This window comes from Phyllobates terribilis, unplaced genomic scaffold (genome assembly GCF_046119375.1).
Source record: "Phyllobates terribilis strain yellow unplaced genomic scaffold, ASM4611937v1 Scaffold_11__3_contigs__length_659146591, whole genome shotgun sequence".
NCBI lineage: Eukaryota > Metazoa > Chordata > Amphibia > Anura > Dendrobatidae > Phyllobates > Phyllobates terribilis.
This window is the reverse complement of record NW_027362771.1, coordinates 453090817-453112334: the sequence shown is the minus strand read 5'-3', so window position 1 is coordinate 453112334 and position 21518 is coordinate 453090817. Positions and strand designations below refer to the sequence as shown.

The window sequence follows — 21518 nt, the reverse complement described above, 5'->3', positions numbered from 1 at the left end:
TGATTTTTTTCTCGTTACGCCGTGTACCGATCGGATTAATTCTTTTTATATATTGATCAGGCGATTCTTAACGCGGCGATACAAAATATGTATATTTATTTATTTTTTTTTAAATTGTTTTGTTTTGAATGGGATTATATAGGGGCACGATTTGAACTTTTTATAATTTTTTTAATTTTTTTTTAATATTTCTAAAAACTATTTTTTTTTATTTTTCATTTGCTTCAATAGTCTCCATGGGAGACTTGAAGCTGCAGCCCTGCTATATGTAGTAAGAATGCTCATCTGCTATGAGCACCAGTGACTTCGGCAATTGAGAACCACCGGGGTCTCCTGCAGACCCCGGGTTGTCATGCTAACCCATCGGCGATCATGTGACGGGTGCCGATGGACAGGTCTTCTAATGCGCTTCCAGCGCAGCCATGTTAAATTCTGCAGTCGGAGTTGACAGTGGCATTTAACATGTTAACAGCCACGGGTGGATCGCGACATGTGCTGGAAAAGATGCGGGCTTGTCCCCGGAGCCCGAAGCAAACAGGGAGAACACGACCTATGACGTACCTATACATCATAGGTCGTAAAAGGGTTAATAAAAAGGATGTGGAGTTCCCCCTATTTTTAATAACCAGAAAAGGCTAAGCAGACAGCTGCAGGCTGATATTAATAGGCTGGGAAGGCGACATGAATATTGCCCCCCTCCCAAAAAAACACACACAGAGAAAATTCCTTTATTTCTACAAAGCACTGCCCGACCCTCTTTTACCCATTTATTACCCTGCAAAAACTCCGGTCACCTTACTGACGTCAGCGCTCGCAGCGTGAGAAATTTCTCATGCTGCGAGCGCCGACGTTAGTAAGGTTAGCGCAGTTCATTGGCTATGAACTTAGGTAACCTTAGTGACGTCAGCTCTGGTCACAGCAGCCGGATTCACATGCTACTGTTGGTGTGTTCCGGCTGGCATGCTGAGCGGTCGCATTGCTCATGTCACAGCTCAACACACCATCCGTATGTAGCAGAGTTGAGGATCGTCGTGGGATGGATTTGCGGCTGACCCCTTTGGAATATTTAATTTTTTTAAGGTAATGGGTTAAATTAGCTAAATACATGTACATTAAACTACACACACACTATCTATCTATTTTACCTATATATCTATTCTATTCTGAAAGTTCGAGCTGTGAATTTACTGAACTTGACTGATGAAATGTTGGGTTTTCGATGAGATGGGTGCGTAAAAATCAGACGGCACACCCATGGTCCGTGTGCCGTGTGAATTTTTTTTTTCTTACACTCATTGATTTTCATTGGTGAGTCTCAGCCGTTTTACGCGGCCATACGCAGCATGCTGCGATTTTTTTTCCTAACTCCAATTTTAGGTGAGGAAAATATTGCAGATAAACACTGCCTAATTAAATAACATTGTTGCGCGTGTAATGCAATTTTTTTTTTTTTTCTCACATTGTACTCGCTGATTTTATACGCAGATATGAGCGAACCCTAAAAGGCAGGATCAGATATTTATGAAGGTATTTTTTTTCCATAAGTTGCAGTTTGGAGGGCCTCACCATCATTGACAAAAACTCAACTGCCACTCATTCTGGCCCAAGCAGGCTTTCTGGACCACACTTCAAGGGAGAGGATCGTGGGTCATTAACTTCATTGACTGAAGAAGACCAAGTGTCTGATCAAGGGACTGATAGAACCTCTCAACAAGGAGTAAGTTATGGATTTCTTAATTGTTCTAGTAAGTGTTGTGAAAGAGTCATTCCCATCTCAGCCTTTCGTGGCTGACATGAGAATAGATCCGTCCAGCTCTGACCACTGAGGCATGATTCACAGAATCAGCTGAGAACAGCTGAGCTACTCTGGTTCTGTACAATGTCATACAAGTCAATGAGTCTTGTGGAGCTAGCGGAGCTCGGCCACCCTCCGCTGATTCCATAGCTCCACCTCAGTGATCAGAGCTAAACGGAGTTATTTTTATCATTCAAGAAAGACTGGAATGGAAAAATACCCCTTTAAGTAATTTTGGTATAATGCTTGTTATAGGACATAATGATATCTGTTTCATGCTAGGTTTTATACATACAGTTGTAAAGAGAAGCTTATTTTTGGTGCGTTCTCTTTTTTTTTTTCAGCTTAAAGATGAGTTGTCATTAGGCAACATGATCAGCTCTGGCTCTGAGGACACTTCTTCTCTTGAATGGACCTCGTCCCATGGAAGCAATGTTTCTATTTCTCGTACTTCGGTTGAGAGAACAGACAGTAACACATTGAGTGGCTCTATGGGGGAGAGGGAAAATGAGAAGACCCCAGTATCTGAGAATGAAGGAGAGGAGCTGGACAGGATTACAGAAGTGTCTCCACATGCCATTCGCTCCAGGAGCACCATCCGCTCTTTGTCTCCTTTTAGAAGACATAGCTGGGAACCTGGGAAACATAAAAACAATAATGCTGAAATCAATCGCAGAAGGTAAGACAATACAGTCCGCATCGAAAGATCTCACACTTATGGTTATGGGCAAGTGGAAATGTCATTTCTGTGTGTATATATATGTAAAATATATATATATACATATAAACACACACCTACAGATTATACACTACCGTTCAAAAGTTTGGGGTCACCCAGACAATTTTGTGTTTTCCATAAAAACTCATACTTTTATTTATCAAATGAGTTGCAAAATGAATAGAAAATATACTCCAGACATTGACAAGGTTAGAAATAATGATTTTTATTTGAAATAATAATTTTCTCCTTCAAACTTTGCTTTCGTCACAGAATGCTCCCTTTGCAGCAATTCCAGCATTGCAGACCTTTGGCATTCTAGCTGTTAATTTGCTGAGGTCATCTTGAGAAATTTCACCCCATGCTTCCTGAAGACCCTCCCACAAGTTGGATTGGCTTGATGGTCACTTTTTGCGGACCATACGGTCAAGCTGCTCCCACAACAGCTCAATGGGGTTGAGATCTGGTGACTGCGCTGGCCACTCCATTACAGATAGAATACCAGCTACCTGCTTCTTCCCTAAATAGTTCATGCATAATTTGGAGGTGTGCTTTGGGTCATTGTCCTGTTGTAGGATGAAATTGGCTCGAATCAAGCGCTGTCCACAGGGTATGGCATGGCGTTGCAAAATGAAGTGATAGCCTTCCTTATTCAAAATCCCATTTACCTTGTACAAATCTCCCACTTTACCATCACCAAACCAACCTCAGACCATCACATTACCTCCACCATGCTTGACAGATGGCGTCAGGCACTCTTCCAGCATCTTTTCAGTTGTTCTGCGCCTCACAAATGTTCTTCTGTGTGATCCAAACACCTCAAACTTTGATTCGTCTGTCCATAAAACTTTGTTCCAATCTTCCTCTGTCCAATGTCTGTGTGTTCTTTTGCCCATATTAATCTTTTCCTTTTATTAGCCAGTCTCAGATATGGCTTTTTCTTTGCCACTTTGACCTGAAGGCCAGCATCCCGGAGTCGCCTCTTCACTGTAGACGTTGACACTGGCGTTTTGCGTGTACTATTTAATGAAGCTGCCAGTTGAGGAGCCGTGAGGCGTTGATTTCTCAAACTAGAGACTCTAATGTACTTGTCTTGTTGCTCAGTTCTGCAGCGGGGCCTCCGACTTCTCTTTCTACTCTGGTTAGAGCCTGTTTGTGCTCTCCTCTGAAGGGAGTAGTACACACGTTGTAGGAAATCTTCAGTTTCTTGGCAATCTCTCGCATGGAATAGCCTTCATTTCTAAGAACAAGAATAGACTGTCGAGTTTTACATGAAAGTTCTCTTTTTCTGGCCATTTTGAGAGTTTCATAGAACAAACAAATGTAATGCTCCAGATTCTCAACTAGCTCAAAGGAAGGTCAATTTTATAGCTTCTCAAATCAGCCAAACCGTTTTCAGCTGGGCTAACATACTTGTGCAAGGGTTTTCTAGGGCTTTCTAAACATCCATTAGCCTTCTTACACAGTTAGCAAACACAATGTACCATTAAAACACTGGAGTGGTGGTTGTTGGAAATGAGCCTCTATACATCTATGTAGATATTGCAATAAAAACAAGACGTTTGCAGCTAGAATAGTCATTTACCACATTAACCATGTATAGAGTGTATTTCTCATTCATTTAATGTTAGCTTCATTGAAAAAAAAAATGTGATTTTCTTTCAAAGGTAATGAAATTTGTAAATGACCCCAAACTTTTGAACGTGTGTGGGTGTATATATATATATATATATATATATATATATATATATATATTTACATACACGCAATTAATGTATGAAGCACCAGGGCTCTGGAGCTTAATCTGTTTCTGTAGTAGCATAAGAAACATTACTTACCAATACAGTGACAGTACGGGTTAATAAAATGGTAATTATCTGATATCTATTCAGTACTTAAAGGGGTTGTCTGCTTGAGGCTGCTTATTAGAATAAACAGATCAGTTCGCCCCTGCTGCATTCTGTGAGGAAACTTGGCAGTGTTTAATTTACCTGAAGCTGTGGGGTAGGACAGGACATGAGTATCAATAGGGTGGTCCAACCTCCGACACCCCCACCGATCAGTTATAAGCTCGGATGCTGGTAGCCGGATGTAAACAGTGAACAGAGCCTAGGAGTAGAACCCTGCACACTGTGTGGTGGCCATTTCAGGGTACAGCAGCTTTGCTCTTATTGACGTGAATGTGTTCTAAGCCTCTGATTATTTGACGTGGGAGATATTGCAGTTGTCTTAAGTCACTGTTTGGAGAGTCCATATAAATTACTGTACAAATTATAACGTCTCCTTGTTCAGAGTGACATGGCAGAGTAAAGAGGCTTATGTGCCATGCATTGCTTCTCTGGGAAATTAAATATGCAAATTGCCTCCTCAGGACTATAACTTTAGTGATACTTATTGGAAGTAGCAATCCTAAAAGTCAATATCGACCTTTTCCATATGACTTCAAATAAAAGCCAAACCAGAATCTCAGTTTGCAGAGTTGTGTTTCGGGGGTGTTCTCCCTCCTCAGTGCAAAGTATGAGATCTGATTTGGTGTTATGACAGGCCAGCCCTTAGGCCACGGCTCCACTATCAGTATTTGGTCAGTATTTTTTCTTAGGAGTGGAAGCCTAAGCCAGGTGAGGAACAATCAGAGAAAAGGTGTAAGAGAAACAAGTCACCAATTCTGTATTTATCACCCAGTCCTGGTTTTGTCTCCCACTCCTGAGAAAAAATATTGAACAAATACTGATAGTGGGGCCGTGGCCTTAGACTCCAGTCAGAGGCTTCTCATACATCCGAATCAGATTTCATGCTTTGCAATGAGGAGGAGCAGCACCCCAAAACACCGTGTCTGCAGATTGAGATTTTGGTTTGGCTTTTATCCTATCTCATTTGGCAAGGCTCGTTAAAGGGTCTATACTGACTTTTAGGATTGCTACTTCCGGTAGGTGCGCTAGAGTTCAAGACCTCGTCCTCTCTAAAGAGGCAATTTGCATATACTGTACAAATTATATATATTTTTTCCTAGCAATAAAAGGAAAAAACATGAATTTATGTTTATACTGTTCCTAGTTTCACCTAAAATGTAGTGTGTCCTAGCAGGGAGGTATGGAATTTACCTGGTGCCCAGACAAACAGAGGAATCCCTTTGTTCATTAGTAACTTCAGCAATCAAGGTTGTGAATGGCTAAGAAAGGCCTCTCTAGGCTGGGTATGGTGTCCCCATGCAAGCCTCATTTTACTGCACTGTAAAACATGACACAGTAAAATAAAGCTCCTTAAAGGGAATTTGTCGGCAGGTTTTCCTATGTAATCTGAGAGAAGCATGATGTATAGGCAGAGAGCCTGATTCCAGGGATGTGTCAGTTGCTGGACTGCTTGGTGCAGTTTTGATAGAATCTCTGTTTTCTCTGCTGTAAATGCAGCAGTGGTCAGAGTGCTGAGCTCTGTATATCCCCACCCACTCCCCTGATTGGCAGCTTGTAGACTGTGCAGTGCCAGCTAGCTGCCAATCAGTGGTGGGGGCGTGGTTACACAGATTAGCATGACTGGCCTGCACATGAGACGTAGTCAGCTAGTGCTTTTCTTCTGCTGATAAAACACTGATTGTATTGAAACTACAGCCCCAGCCTAATACGTGATACAACCCTGGAATCAGCCTCTCTGTTCCTACATACTTTCAAATTGCATAGCAAAAACCTGCCGACCGATTCCGCATAAGAGTTTTTCCCATCTCATATAGTGATTGTTTATCCCTTTGGTATGTCATCATTTTATGATCAGTGAGGGTCTGACATTTCTGGTGACGGCTTATCCCTAGAGGACAAAAGGATCGGCAGTCTGAAATCAGACATGCCGAATCCTTATCTTCCTTAACAGTCCTCTGTCTGGGGCCCTTATGTGTATTATACATTTTATATGTATACATCAGACTGCTGAACTCACGTTTATATTATGGGCAGCACGGTGGCTCAGTGGTTAGCACTGCATGTCCAACTCCCATCAAGGACACATCTGCAAGGAGTTTGTATGTTCTCCCTGTGATTGTGTGAGTTTCCTCCGGGTTCTCCGGTTTCCTCCCACACTCTGAAGACAGACTGATAGGGAATGTAGATTGTGACAGGACAGTGATGATGATGTCTGTAAAGCGCTGTGGAACTAAAATTAATATCAATACAGATGGGCTGTTGTATGAGCAGAGAGTGATTGTCTTACCTACACATTGGTCATCTTTAAAAAAAAAAAAAAAAAAAAAAAAGAAAAGTTTTACAGGAATGAGCGACACTTCTTTTATCCTGGTATGTAATAGGAGTGCATTAACTGCAGGGTGTCTGGTCGCAGGATGTTTAATGACGTGGCATTATACTATATAGTGTCTGCAGTGTTGGCACTGTATTGGAATAATGATCCCTTTATCTACCATATGACACATATGCTTTCCATGATTTGCCATGTTTTCTACAAGTGTAGTGTTTTGATGGGTAGGTTTTCGTTGCTGGGTTTAGTGGTGTACACAACTTCTGATCCTAATGAGGTCCATAAATGTAGCAATTCCAGCTGATGTCTAACAGGACATGGTGCCTACAGCATTGTCCTCATGTATCTGGAGCCACTATGGTAGTACGGTGCTGTACTGCTGTGAGTGCGGAGGACCGTACAGTGGTGCAAAATGGGGGCTACCAGCAATTCTTCCTCATTTCACTGTCTCCCAATCTGCTTTTCCTGTCCCGTTATTTCATCTATTCTCTGCTGAGCAATGCTGATCCATCTCAATGATTCATTTTCAGTTCATTGCGAGTTCTGGGGGATGTTATAAAGAAGCCAGCTACTCATAGAAGAAGGTATCAAAAATAACAATCCATCTCTTTATGTATACACAACTACTAACACTGGTAATACATACCTGTATAACACAGGGCAGGCAGTATCAGATAAAACCCATCCCATATAGACGCAGCCTTCAGAAACCCCAACAATTAGATGTGACGTCATGTGGCTACATTGTGGGGCTGATACATCAGCATATTTACATTGGAAAACTGTCATAAATCACCTTGAATAGTCGCAAGATATTTACTCAATAATTTTGCAACATTTGGCTTTTTTATGCCAGAATCAATCAGCTCATACAAAATGTGAGCTGAGGGGGAACCGGGGATTTAGTGTAGTTACACCCACTCATCAAATTCATGAAAAATGTCAGCGTTTTTTATGTCAGAGATGTTACACTCCAGTCCCTGACTAGAGTAACATTTTTGGCTAGGTGCACACAGGTGCAGACTACTGAGAAGATGCACAGAATTCATTAAGTGGTATGCGCCTTTTAATGGATTCTGCTCATCTTCTAGCACGCCCCTTGTTAAGACTGTTGTATAAAATGCAGTCTTAATGAATCAGGGCCTTACTTTTTTTTAGTTGAAGAGTCATTTAAAGAGGACCTGTGACTTGCTCAAAAATATTTAGTTAAATACCTTGTACGAACGCCTGAGCTCCCCTGATTGTGCCGTTTTTCTTTTTGTTCTGTGTTGCTCCTGCTCCGTCGTAGGGTTAATCACATTTGTTGCTGTTTGGAGCACAATATCTGATGTCTCTGCTTGTAGAGCAACTGGGCAGCTTTTCAGAGTCTTCTCTGGGGATGTGCAGTTTCAACCCTCCCTCCGAGGCGCTGCCATTCACAGATCAGTAGCAGCTGATTGGTGGCGCCTAGGAGGAATGAAGGTGCCCGCCCACAGAGAAGACTGAAGAAACGCCCAGTTGCACTGCAAGTAAAGATTTCACATACTGCGCTTCAAAAGCAACAAATGTGAATATGTCTACGATGGAGCAACGCAGCTCGAAGTGGAAAAAATTAAGTGAAGCTGCGATATTTACAAGGTTTTTAACTCATATTTTTTGGGCAAGTGACAGATTCTCTTTCAAGAATATCTGTTACCAGATTTCACAATACAAACTGCATATATTGGTCCAGCTGAAGAGTGAAATAGCTCATGAGTCCAAGAGTATTCAGCCTCTACCCACCCCACCTGACTGACAGCTGCAGTTTGTACTGAACAGTGTGAGATCTCACCAGGGAGGAGGGACGCTGAGGAGCTGTCAATCTGGACAGGTGGGTGGAGATTGATTTGGATTGTATTTTTTTCAGATGGATTTTCACTATAAGTACATTGGCCTCATCAGGCATACAGATCTCTTGATTAATGTATGCCATTTGCCTTGTGAAATACTGTGACAAGTCTACTTTAATAACTGATGAAGGGTAAATCTTATGAGCTCCCTAGTATGGATGCATACAGTATCAGACAGTTTAGCTTTGGGGGAGGTGAATGTAGCAGGTTACGCCATTAATTACTTTTTATTTGCCCACATGAGTTATTTTTCCTATGTTACCATATTGCAAACATCCTATTAACTATCCCATTTCACCCTTTCTTTATGGTTGCTCTTCTCAGTATGAGCTGGTGTCCCTCAGATGCACAATTCACTTCTATAGGGGATGACTTTAACTATAGAAGGTATAGTATTACAGATATGTAAGGGGAAAACCAAGCGAGGTGCCAGCTGCTTTTTCTCTGCTATTGCTATGCGATCTCAGTAGTATTTTAGGAGCATGCAATGAATATCTCTTAAAAAGAAAATGTATTTTTATTATTTTTTTAAGCTGCATTTACTTGTTAAATTATGTTCAGCAAGCGGAGAGCAAAATGTGTAAGGTGTCCTGGCATTTGGCCAGCGGTGCTTGCTGCAGTGTGTGCGGTATATGGCAGGCTGGGTACATTAACTGCTGCTTTGCAATGCTTTGTATCTGACCTGTTCGTTGCTTTGATGACTACTCATAGGCGGTATATTTTTTTACTTTGTCGTGCGCACTTTGTGTTGCAGGGCTGAAGAGTTTTACGTGTCGCTCTGTCATAGCTTTGAATATCTTGTTCCTCATCTTGGTGACTGTCCAGCTAATATAATATATCCGTTCTCTGTCTGCTTAGTTACAGTTTGGAAGGCCTTGCTGAAAAGAACCTGCCGGCCGCCCATGAGTCCTCCTTTGTCACCAGAAAGGTGTCGGGAGCGCCGTACAAAGGAGAGGATCATGGATCATTGACTTCCTTGACAGAAGAAGAACAAGAGTCCGATCAGAGGACTGGCAGAACGTCCCATCATGCGGTATGTCATGTATCTGTTTGTCCACATATTCAATGTGGGCCAAATTATATGGACGCCCTAATATGACGCCTGTATGTGATGGTTCCTTCTTGTGCTGAAAGGGCATCAAACAAATTAAATTTTCCTTTATGCTATTCTCGCACAAGATTTGTGCATAAAAATAAAATAAAAACAAAGTATGATTCACATTATTGTTTATTTTTTTTTCGAGAGGTGGAACTTTAAAGGCAACTGGTCATGTCAAAAAACGCTATCAACCTGCTGATAAGGAGTTAATCTTCTGCACTGAAAGCCTGGCTACCGGGAGGGAATGGACTTTATTCCTCCCAGCCGCCTCCGGCTTTCAGTCACAGAGGCGCGGCTGGCGCGGCATCAGTCTCCGCTATGTACACAGTGAGTGGCAGCTGGACCCGCACCCCGGCACTGACTGACAGCCGGTTCTATTGTGCATCAGTGCATAGCCGGCTGTCAGTCAGTGATGGGGGTATAGTTTAAATATTAGCATTTTTTGACATGACCAATTCTCCTTACGCTCACACTTTGAGATCCTAATGATGTAATTCTTAGCGCACAGTATGATATTATAGTTTATTTTTTGATAATTTAACCTTCTTTTAACATTTTGTAAAAATGTACGGTAATTTTGATGGGCTGCTGCCCCTGATCACCCACCTTAAATCATTTTGATGTTCAAATATGCTTAGGAATATTTTTTTAGATTTTGTATATATTGCATAACTTCTCTTGTACTGCTCCTGAACTCCAACTAGTGTATACCACGGAGCTGCATCTACAATTTAAGTTGCTACTGGAATAATTCTGCAAGCTGGTTAAGAGACTTTCCAACTGTAGGGTATTCTCAAGTATGAAACGTTCTCCATATCCATCAGATAGGGGATAACGTTCTGAAGGCTGGGGGTCTCACTGCCACGGCTCCCGGCGATCTCTAGATCCATAGAGTGGTGGTCGATCACACGCACTGCCGCTCCATTCATTATAATGTAAGCGCCGTTGATCAGCCAAGCACCGTGCTCGGCAATCTTTGGCGCTCTCATTAAGAATGAATGGAGCAGTAATGTGTGTGATGATGATCGACCACCTCTCCATTCATCCGGGGCTCGTTAGAGTGCACCCTATTATTGCAAAGTGCTATATGAGGTTATGCTCATGTAAAGGTTATTTGAGGACAGAAAAAAATATGTTGTGGATTCAGGAGGAATCCACATCACGAATTTCTGCCTTTTTGTTTTTGGAGGATTTTTTTTTCTTCTAAAGCGCTTTTTTTGAGGGTGTTTTTTTTTTTTTTTTTTTTTTGCTGCCTTTTGTCCTCAGTTGTCAGTTTGAAGAGAATTAGGGAGGATTCTGCAGTAAAGAAATGACATACTACTTCTTATTTTCTAGAGTGAGGAAAAAACTCTCCAACTTGTTGTTGGAACAGCAAAGCAGATTTTCTCTTGAATTCAAGGTGTAATTGAATTGGTTTTTGTTGGGGATTTTGGATCCAATAAACTCCTTGTCAAAACACTCCCGCAGGTTAGATGTCTCAGAGTGCAGGTCACGAAAGCAATCCCAGTGCAGTCAGTTGGCTAGCAAAGTATGCCGTGAAAATACAGCGTTTCATGACTATTAGATTAATATACTGTATGCATGTGCTACTGCCAGAAAATTGTTAAAATGACTTTTCCTTGTGCCCGCAGGCCTGTGAAAGATCTGAAGCTCATGACTTGGTTTACTCTGGTTCGCTGGGCGTTCCTCGTTTGTCAAAGTCAATGTCGTTAACGGCAATCGGCAATCCACTTGTGGAGGGTGAGCATGTCTACCACTTTCACATGTAGCATCTATAGAGGATTATATAGGTATTTTCCACAGTGTCACTTCTGATTACTATTCCTTGGGTATTTCTTTAATATAAAAGCATAGACAATTCTGCTACTACATACACCTAAAGGTGCAATTACACTGCAAGATTATTGTGCATGACATAACCAGGCTGTCGATCGCCTGTTGAATGCGCAAAACACTTGTTCATCGGGTGAAATATTCTTTTGATTTTCACAAAAGTTCATCATTCTTGGCAGCAAATCGTGCCATGTGAACAATCTTGTGCTGTTGGAAACAAGGGCAGCCTATGTGGACTGATCTATTACAGATCGTTCGGAGCCCATCGTTAAATTACAGGCTATTAAAGGACCGCCGATTTACTATTTACCAATCAGCGGTTCTTTAACCTGGTAATATAAACCCACCTAAGTCCGTTGTCTTAGGGACAAGTGGCTGCTATACACATCTAATCTTGCATTACTCTGGAAAACAAAGGTTTCTGTTAAATTCTTACCTGTTGAGATTTTGCTTTTTTTTTTAAACTTAGAAGAGGCCTTCAGTATCAGATCAGTGGTGGTCCAAATCTCGACACCTAAGCCAATCGGCTATTTTAAGAGGCCGGGTTACTCCTGGAAGCACCTTGTCCTCTTTACTATTGACCAGCTACACCTTATTACTTTTAGTAATATTGCAGCCCTTTCACCATTATGGTGAATGGTGTTGAGATGCATAGCCAGCACTATATGTGCAGGAATGAGCTGTATGGAGCAGCTGAATGGAAATGTGGAGAGTCTGACCCCAATCTTATGTTCATTGCCTATCCTGAGAGCTGGATACCCGCTCTCCCACATAAGATTAGTGAGATCCTATGCCAGATATCCTGTATGTATAATAGCGTTAGCCCAAAATCCCTTGTCCGCTTAACTGTATAAATGACCCGACTGTTGCTCTTTCCTGTAGCACTTCCGCCATACTGACAGACTGTGCGCTCCTCTATCAATGCTACTAGACAAACCCCTAATAATCAATTAACAGTACGCGTTATGCTTTGTAATGTGCCATCCTCTGGCCTCTAACATGACATGTATGCAGCCATTCTCATCCATACAGTGCACGTTTGTGTTCCAAGACCATGTTTAATCTGCTCATTTCGCCCATTTTGTTTTCCTCCGCATTCTGTTCTCATCACTAACAGAGTTGGTATTGTCCAGATTTCTGAGAATACATACATATTTTTATTATTCATGTTTACATTTATTAAGAAAAGCTGAGAAACTGTTCAGAAGATTAAAGATGAGCACAAAACAATAGCTACCCCCGAAAAATAAATCGGGAAAGGAAAATGAGGTTTAATTTTTACCCAAAATAATGTATATTATATACATGAATAGAAATTATTTTACCTAATTTTGACTTGGTTGTAGACACAACATAGTGGTCCAGAAACAATTTCCTTGAGCCGCATCCACAATCATTGATGGGCTGATTACAGGGCATCCATCTCCGATGATCCACAGCATTTGGCTGGAACATGCGGGGAATCTGTTATGTGGGGTATGTTCACACAGAGCTTTTTGCTGTGGATTTTGGAGCAGATTCTGATTGTGCTTCAAATACTTTTAAAATCTGCTTCCTATTCATTCCAGTGGCAAAATTTACCCAGTTCACATTGTGCTGTTTTTTTCCCATGTGCACACATTGAAAAATAAGCATCACATCAATTCTTGGTGTTTCTGCTTGGGAAAAAAAAAAACTCACTCCAAATTTGACTTATGAATCAATTAAAGCAGAAAAGAAAGACTTTAAAAATATACCAAAAATACACCAAAAAACGTAGTCGGAAAAATTTAAGTAAATAGCTCTTTGTGATCATCAAAACTACATTTTTTTTCTAAAGTTTTTTTTTTCAGCCTGAAATATACTCTAAATGGGAACATACCCGAAATGTTGTTATTCCCCTATACTGTCGTTGAAATCCGTGGCCTGCAAATGTTTTCTAAGGATGTTTCTTTTAGCTTATTTCTGTTCTGACTCCAAAAAAGACCCTTTGGTTAAAACTGGATTTCCTAAATCGGACAGCCCCTTTAATTTCTCACATGGGCCACAAATCTAATATAATTGCTGCCTCTGCGAGGAGTTGTCTCTACCCCGATCACGTAGGTTGATGCGGTAATATTCAGTCCCATGTCATATCCTTCTGCCGCCCATTCTTTGTTTTTCTTGCTTACTTTTAATGTGCATGCTCTAACATCTGCTGTAACCCACTTCTCAGTCCAGGGTCGGATACAACCCAAGAGGCGAATATCCTTCTCCTTCAGCATCTCTCCGCTTATACCTAAGTCTAAACATGCCTTTTCTATTGGCACCTCGTCCAGTGAGGACGAGTCAGATAGTAAGTAATTGCTTCCGCTGCTGTCTTGTCCGTGGCTCTGTCCCACCACTTCCGGCAGCGTCTGTGTGCTTTGCTCTCATGTTTATGGACAGTTGTGCTATACTTAAGCTTGCGAATAAGCTCACGCCTATTTTCTTTCACCTCTTACAAGATCCTCAATATGCCAACAGTTTTTATGTATTTGCATAATAATACTTTGGATTTTCCAAGCCCATGTAATGTTCATTTGTACGTCGGTAGGCTTCTCACACTGAAGTGCTGGTCATTAAAAAAAAACAAAAAAAAGAAACCTCTTTCATGCTGTTCCTATTAATGTGTGTTTTTGTTGTTTTTTTTTACTTTGCATTGTTTGGTTACTTTTAATGTCAAAAGCCTGCGATTCCCAGACTGGAAGGCATTGGTTCATATTTTTCTTACAAAAAAAAAAGGGGAGGAAAAAAAAAGAGCGAAGGGTAAACTGTTGTGTTGCCTTTGTTCTATTTCACGTATGAACTGCACCTATAAATATCCATATACTCAGTGTGTAACCACACGACAGAACTATTCACAGTGCACGCTGTCAGATTATAGGGCTCAGAAGAATGTTTGATCCATTTCATAATTTTATTTTTACCATTTCCCACTCCTTGCAGGCTCCCGGCCCTTAAATCTTGGCAGTAATTCTTTGGCACACAGGTAACTTTGTTTTTTAGTTCTGTCATTTTTATTATACCTTTTTTGTTGTATAATGTATTACTTTTGAAGAAATGTGAATTTATTATTTTTATTTTACTGCCGTTGTTCACCCTTTGACGGTTTCCTATTTTTCCTAATGACTTTAAGTTTCCAGAGTTGTTTCTGTATCCCTCTGCTTTATATTTGCTCATCTCATCTTTTTTATTATCCAATTATTATTTGGTTAACAAACATACCAAAAGTTTGTTTTTTGGATGGGTGTGTGAGTCAGCGTTTGGATCGGTGTCAGTTTTTCCCATCGATATTTCGGCAGTGTTTCTCGCATGGATAAATGACAAAGCTGCTGCTATCCTTTGCAATGATCCACGGACAGCGCTGTATGATGTCCGTGTGCCGTTTGGTGTTTCTCGCAGGCTTATAGTCTTGTGTTGGCGCTTTTCATCCACACTGCTGGGAAAAAAGGGCATATCTGTGATTTTAGCATGGAAACACGGTCCACAAAAAAACACGGGCATGTGAATAGCAGCATAGATTATAATGGATACGTTTTCTATCCATGAAAAACGCTGATGGAACAAGCACATGAAATGCCCACCTTTAAATGAGGCCTTAGGCCACGTTCACACTTTGAGTATTTGGTCAGTTTTTTACCTCAGTATTTGGCCAAAACCAGGAGTTGGTGATAAATACAGAAGTGGTGACGTGTTTCTATTATACTTTTCCTCTGATTGTTCCACTCCTGGTTTTGGCCAAATACTGAGGTAAAAAACTCACGAAATACTGAATGTGGCCTTCCAGTATTCACATATTTAATATGCTATTTACCCACAGATTGCTGCTATGGCTGCTGATAAATAATTAGTTTTTCCCTTTATGATCATTTGGCATGATTGGGCTGAAGTCATTGGTAACCTGTTTGGAGAAATGTGCTTAGAAACAGTAGTGTATTAGAGTTTTCTGATAACCTTTCTCTTCTTCCTGTAATATTTGATATAAATTCCGTATGCGTGCCCATAATCTCTAAATATTGCTCCTCAGCACCCATTCCAGCATATCTGAGGAAGGCAGCAACCAGTTGCCCCCGAGCCCCTCTCAGAAGGACCCAGAGGGCAAAAACGTGACTAAAGTGAGCCGCACATTTAGCTACATCAGGAACAAAATGTCCAGTGGAAAGAAAACAAAGGTAAGAAGCCCTGGGGCTGGAATATAATGGTCACTTACAGTCTATCATATTGGCTGGTTATAATGGTGTTAATGCTTTTTATTTTTTACTTTTTTTGAGGGATAGGGTTATATAATGCAAATATTAACAGCACTTCTTACCATATGACTACTTCTTGACATATATTTTTCTTTTATTATGCTACGGAGTATTCCCATCTTAGATATTTATGGCCTGTTCACAGGATACGTCATAAGTTGTGCACCTCTGAAAATTCCACCTTTTGGGGAAAAACTAGGATCTATAGCCCCCTGTCCTATTCTAGCAGGTGAGACCACAACCTCCTGAAAACACGAGTGACGCAGCTCCCATACTCAGATCTGTCCGTTACGGAAACCACCAAGCAAACGTCTGGGAATATTCCAAAAATGTCTACAATTTGGAAAACCCAGCTATAAAAAGTTCTAGTATAAGTCCCCCAAGCTGTTTCTGTTGGAAAAGTCAAAGAGCCTTTCGTTTTTTTTTCTTCTTCTACATAGGAAATACAATTTGCACAAAAAATGCCGGATTCACTAGCCCAAAATTATATGTGAACCCATTCTAAGGGCTGTTTATGGATTTATTTGAGTTGGCAAAGCTGTAATACTTTACTCATAGACCTATATATGGCCTTAGAGAAAAAATCTTACAGGGCAGAATAACCCTGTGATTTGCTTCTGTACATTTGGCAGCAAATGGAGTGCCTACTATTCCACAGTACAAAGCCGCAGGGACTCTACCACTTTACAGCCTTCTGCACACTCAATCATGTGCTGGAGCCTGAACCCCCCCATGTATCAGACAGCTGAACCTGCTGATCCTTGCACAATTGGCCTGACCATCTAATGTGTATTTGGGGCTCCTGACTGTCAATGCTGTTGGTGGAGATCAGGATCAGGCAGGGGAAGTTTAATCCACTGATCTTTGTTCTGCAGGCTGGCTGACCGCTGCCAGGGGAATCTGGCAGTGGTTTACTGCTTTCTTGCCTAGCCAAGTGTTCAGGTGTATGGAGTCAGGGCAGGTAGCTGTTGGCTGAACAAGCTTTCTGCTCATTCGACCAACCGTTTCCTAAGCTGTATGGCCACCGTATTGCTGGTGCTGAGAATCCTGACGACTGTGCCATTTTTTTTTTAACTCTATAGTTAGAGCATTGGGCATGTGCTGGCCGTAGACTAGTTCTATTCTGTTTATTTGCTCTGTTCATCTTGCTTTAGCACACTGTCTACCACGAATATTATTGCACAAGGAGGCTCTGATTGCACACCTCCCACACATTTACTAACGTGGAAGGATGTTGAGTATGGACATGTCGTATTTGTTTCATCTAGCTGCAGATGGCAATTATGCAAGCGGAGCCAGTTCTCTTTTTTTTTCTTTTTTTTTTTTCTTTATCTGACACTACACAAGTAGCCATCTCTTCACATTGTAGCATGAATATAAATATTCTCAGTGGAAGAAATCATCCCCCGGACGTCCAATACAAGCTCCGGAGAAACAAGGAAAGCGACATTAAATATAGCATTAAATATAGATCAGCAATGTTTATCCTTTCACAGAACATCTGAAACAAGAAAATGTCTCAAGGTTTATTTTTTCCTGTAGCTTTAATAATCCACAATGACAGGAAGTGACAGATGAGCTGCGTCTTGTCCAGACATGCCAATCCTCGGAGTTGCTCTGCATTCAGGATCTGTAGACCTGATCTGTAGACCTGATCTGTAGACCTGATCTGTAGACCTGATCTGTAGACCTGATCTGTAGACCTGATCTGTAGACCTGATCTGTAGACCTGATCTGTAGACCTGATCTGTAGACCTGATCTGTAGACCTGATCTGTAGACCTGATCTGTAGACCTGATCTGTAGACCTGATCTGTAGACCTGATCTGTAGACCTGATCTGTAGACCTGATCTGTAGACCTGATCTGTAGACCTGATCTGTAGACCTGATCTGTAGACCTGATCTGTAGACCTGATCTGTAGACCTGATCTGTAGACCTGATCTGTAGACCTGACCTGTAGACCTGACCTGTAGACCTGCATTCTTCTTCCTCAAGCCAAAAATACTGGCACAACTTAACTTCTACCGACATTTGCAGTCTGTCTGAAAAAATAGTGACATGGCTCAAGATTAGGACGCTGTTCAAGTTACTTATAAGAACTCATCAGATTGCGGATATTATGCTATTGAGGCCATCTTAAAATTGAAAGAAGCAGTAATGATTCTGATCGCAACCTTTCTGTTTCTGTGCACACGTTTTTTATAAATCTACCCCAATATTTTTTCACATTTTGTTTTTGCTTTCACCTTTTAATGGACACTAAACAAAAACAAATGAAAAAATAAGCAGAAAGAAAATATGTACAGTCTTGCAGAAATGTAACCAGAAAAGAATAGTAGTCCTCCTTCTCCTGGTTTCCTGGGGCAGGCTCTAGTCTCCTCAGTCTTTATTATAGACGGAGTGAGGCTAAGGTCACAAGTATTTTTTCGATCTGCGTTCTGTCCATATGCAGCACAGATGACACACAGAAGACACAGACGACAAACAGACAAATGAGAATCCATTTTAGTAGTTCACAAGGACGTTGTTCCAAACAAAACCCGACCTTCATTGTGGAAAAAAATCAATGCAAGTGCTAGTCCATATGGCATCTGCTTTTAACAGATCTGTTGCAAACATTATGTAGGAATCTGTATCAGGCTTTTTAATATTTATTTAATTGTGGATGTAAAAAAATTGGATGACATATGGTTGTCAAAAACAGACATATGGATTGTGTATGTTTAACCATGCAGATGGATTAAATATTTGTATTCTTATGGATGAGAAGTGGATGATTTTTCACAATTTCTCTGAAACACTAGCATTTCAGAGAAAATCATGCATAAAAAGAAGCTTCCTGGACCTGCCTGTCTGACTGGTGTCTGTGCGGCTTGTACCAAGTGGCTTCTCCCCGCCTGCTCCCCTTGAGTGACAGATCTCTCCTCCCTATACATGCACACAGGGAGAGACCTGTCACTCCAGGGCAGCGGGCGGAGAGAAGCCCCCGGGGACCCGCCTGTATGACCAGTCTCTTGGGTGTCTCGGTCCCCGGTGGTTTTTACAGTATGTCTTTCTCTGAAAAGCTGCAGTGTGTCAGAGTCAAGCACACCTGGGTGAGATACTACAGCCAGTGCCTGATGCATGGTGACCGTGGATCAGGCAGCATGTATCAGCTGTCAAATTAATTTTAATGAATGTAAGATTTCTGCTGTATCCCATTCTGAGGCATACATGTCTAAATCCCTTCCCTTAACCCCTTAGTGACCACCTATACATCTTTTTACTGACCTGAGATATAAGAGCATCCACTGACAGGTGAAAATGCAGCAGATGTAAGCTGTACACTACAGCCGACACCCAGCTGCATCAGACACAATTGGTGTTGCCAACAGGAGTGGTCGTTGAACCCATTAGATGCTGCTGTCGATGGTGACAAAGGCATCTAGATGGTTAACTGAGCTTAGGGGCTCCCACTTTAACCCCATCAACACCCTGAGATCTGGATTGTGTGGTCCTGATGTTTGTCATGGCCGTCCATGGCCCAGTATCGGCCTTGATCTGCCGGCTATAGTGGCCTGTTTTAAATGTTAGAAACATTTTATTGGTAAAATATAATATTTTTTATTCCTGTCATTGCACTTTGCGCTACTCCAGAAAAGCACCTGAAGGGTTAATAAATTGCCTGACAGCAGCGTTGAATATGCGGAGGGGCGCTGTTTTTACAGTAACACAATTGGGGGTTTTCAAATATATATAGGTCCCCAAAGTCACTTCAAAACTGAATAGGTCTATAAAAAAATAATTTTTTTAAATTTCCTTGAAAAAAGAAAAAATTGCTGCCACATTTTTAAACTTTCCAACATCCTAGCAAAATGAATGGACATGTGACAAATGGTGCTGATGTAATGCAGACATAAGGTAAATCTTATTTAGTAACTATTTTGATGAAGACCATAAACAGTCAAAGTTGTAAAATTGCTAAATTTTTGTAAAATGTCTGATATTTTTATAAATATATGCAAAACATATCGACCTAAATTTACCACTAACATGAAGTACAAAATCACTGGAATATGTTGAAACATTACAAAATTATTGCCACTTAAAGTGACAAATCAGATTTGAAAAATGTGGTTTGGGCACTAAGGGGTTAAAAGGGTTGTCCATTTTTTGTTTTAAAAATGCATGTATTTAAAGGGAATTTGTCAGTGGCTTTTTGCTATGTAATCTGAAGACCGCATGCTGTGGGGGTTAAAAGACAGATTTCCTCTCTTATCATGCTTTGAGGTTTTGTCTGCTTGCAATGTTTGTTTTAGCACCAGGAGCTTATCAGGCTGTGTGCCCACTATGCGTTTTTCAAGCGTTTTTGCAGCGGAATTTCCGCAGCGAAAATGCTTGGTAATACGTGTCCCATGGTCCCCAATGATAATCCGCATGTGCTGGGCTGTGCTCATTGCGGAAAAATACGCAGTATGTCCATTAATTTTGCGGACACGCAGCCTAATTGCCGCCATTGACTTGCATTGAACCGCATAATATCCGTATGAACACATTTGCACACACGGATATTATGCGATTCTCTGTGCGGATGGTACCGGGGTTTGGAAAAGAGGAGACTCTCATCCAGACCCGGGTACCATAGAACCTGTAAAAAAAGAATTTAAAATAAAAAATAAAGATTATACTTACCTTCTGATGGCCCGCGGTCTCCTCCGCTTTGCATCTGGTCTGTTGTATGGGTCGCGGTGGTGTGACGACCTGCCATGACGTCATTTAGTCATGTGACAGGTCACGCGACCGCTGACGTCCTTTCACACCACCACGACCCATACAACAGACCAGACGGAGCGGAGAAAATACCGGGGGCCATCGGCAGGTAAGTATAATCTTTATTTTTTATTTTTTACCATTTTTATTCTTTTTTCTCTTTCCCCATGACGGTACCACGGAGAGAGGGGATCCGCCCTTCAAGGACAGGAAACCTACAGATAAAAAGGGCGGCACCTCTCTCCCGCATCAGTTGGTTTCCTGTCCTTGACAGGGACCTACGGATGAAAGTTCCTGTGAAAGGAATGAAGAAAGAAGAAAACGAGACTTACCAGGCCCGGCCAGACCGGTTCAGGCAGCGGGGGTTCCCTGCCTCGGCTGGTGCGGTGTCCTGCAGCGCCATTGCTGGGGTCAGCGGGCCTCTAGGGTAGCAGGGAGACGCGGCACAGCAAGAGGATCGCTGCGGTCTCCAGTGGCGTCGAGGCCCAGGTGGTGAGTATGGCGGGGCTTCCGGGGCTCGGGTTAGTGAGTAGGCCTGAAGCCCCGGGGCCCGGGTCGGAGGCTTGCCTGGATCCCAGGGACCAGGGACCAGTCCTTCACTCACAGGTAGCAAACCTGCACCTGACAGCTTGGAGTTTGAGAGGGCGCTCTTGAGGGATAGAGGGTTCTCCTCTAATTTAATCTCCACCTTACTGCAGAGTAGAAAACCTGTAACTACCAAACTCTACGGTAAAACCTGGAGAAGATTTCTTTCTTTCACGGGGTCGGAAGTAGTGGGGGAGGCCCCCATTTCTGCTATCTTGGAGTTTCTTCAAAGAGGGCTGGAGCAGGGGTTGGCCACAAGCACTCTGAAGGTTCAGGTGGCGGCGCTAGGGGCTCTTTATAACTGTGACCTGGCGGGGGATAGATGGGTCTCCAGGTTCATCAGGGCATCCCATAGGTCCAGGCCCATCCCCTCCCGGAATG

General features: G+C 41.8%; 1 protein-coding gene across 4 annotated transcripts in view; it reads left to right on the top strand.

Moving 5' to 3' along the window:
- The window catches only part of AKAP13 (A-kinase anchoring protein 13), a 269973-nt gene that overhangs the window by 205267 nt on the left and 43188 nt on the right, over positions 1 to 21518 (top strand). For 3 of the 4 annotated variants that reach the window (XM_073653290.1, XM_073653288.1, XM_073653289.1), the window contains 8 exons: positions 1546 to 1717; positions 2140 to 2474; positions 7283 to 7336; positions 8945 to 9007; positions 9479 to 9653; positions 11351 to 11459; positions 14499 to 14541; positions 15580 to 15724. In XM_073653290.1, coding sequence (XP_073509391.1) covers positions 1546 to 1717; positions 2140 to 2474; positions 7283 to 7336; positions 8945 to 9007; positions 9479 to 9653; positions 11351 to 11459; positions 14499 to 14541; positions 15580 to 15724 — 1096 coding nt within the window. The remainder of the gene's footprint in view (positions 1 to 1545; positions 1718 to 2139; positions 2475 to 7282; positions 7337 to 8944; positions 9008 to 9478; positions 9654 to 11350; positions 11460 to 14498; positions 14542 to 15579; positions 15725 to 21518) is intronic. The other variant, XM_073653291.1, reaches the window with a different exon arrangement.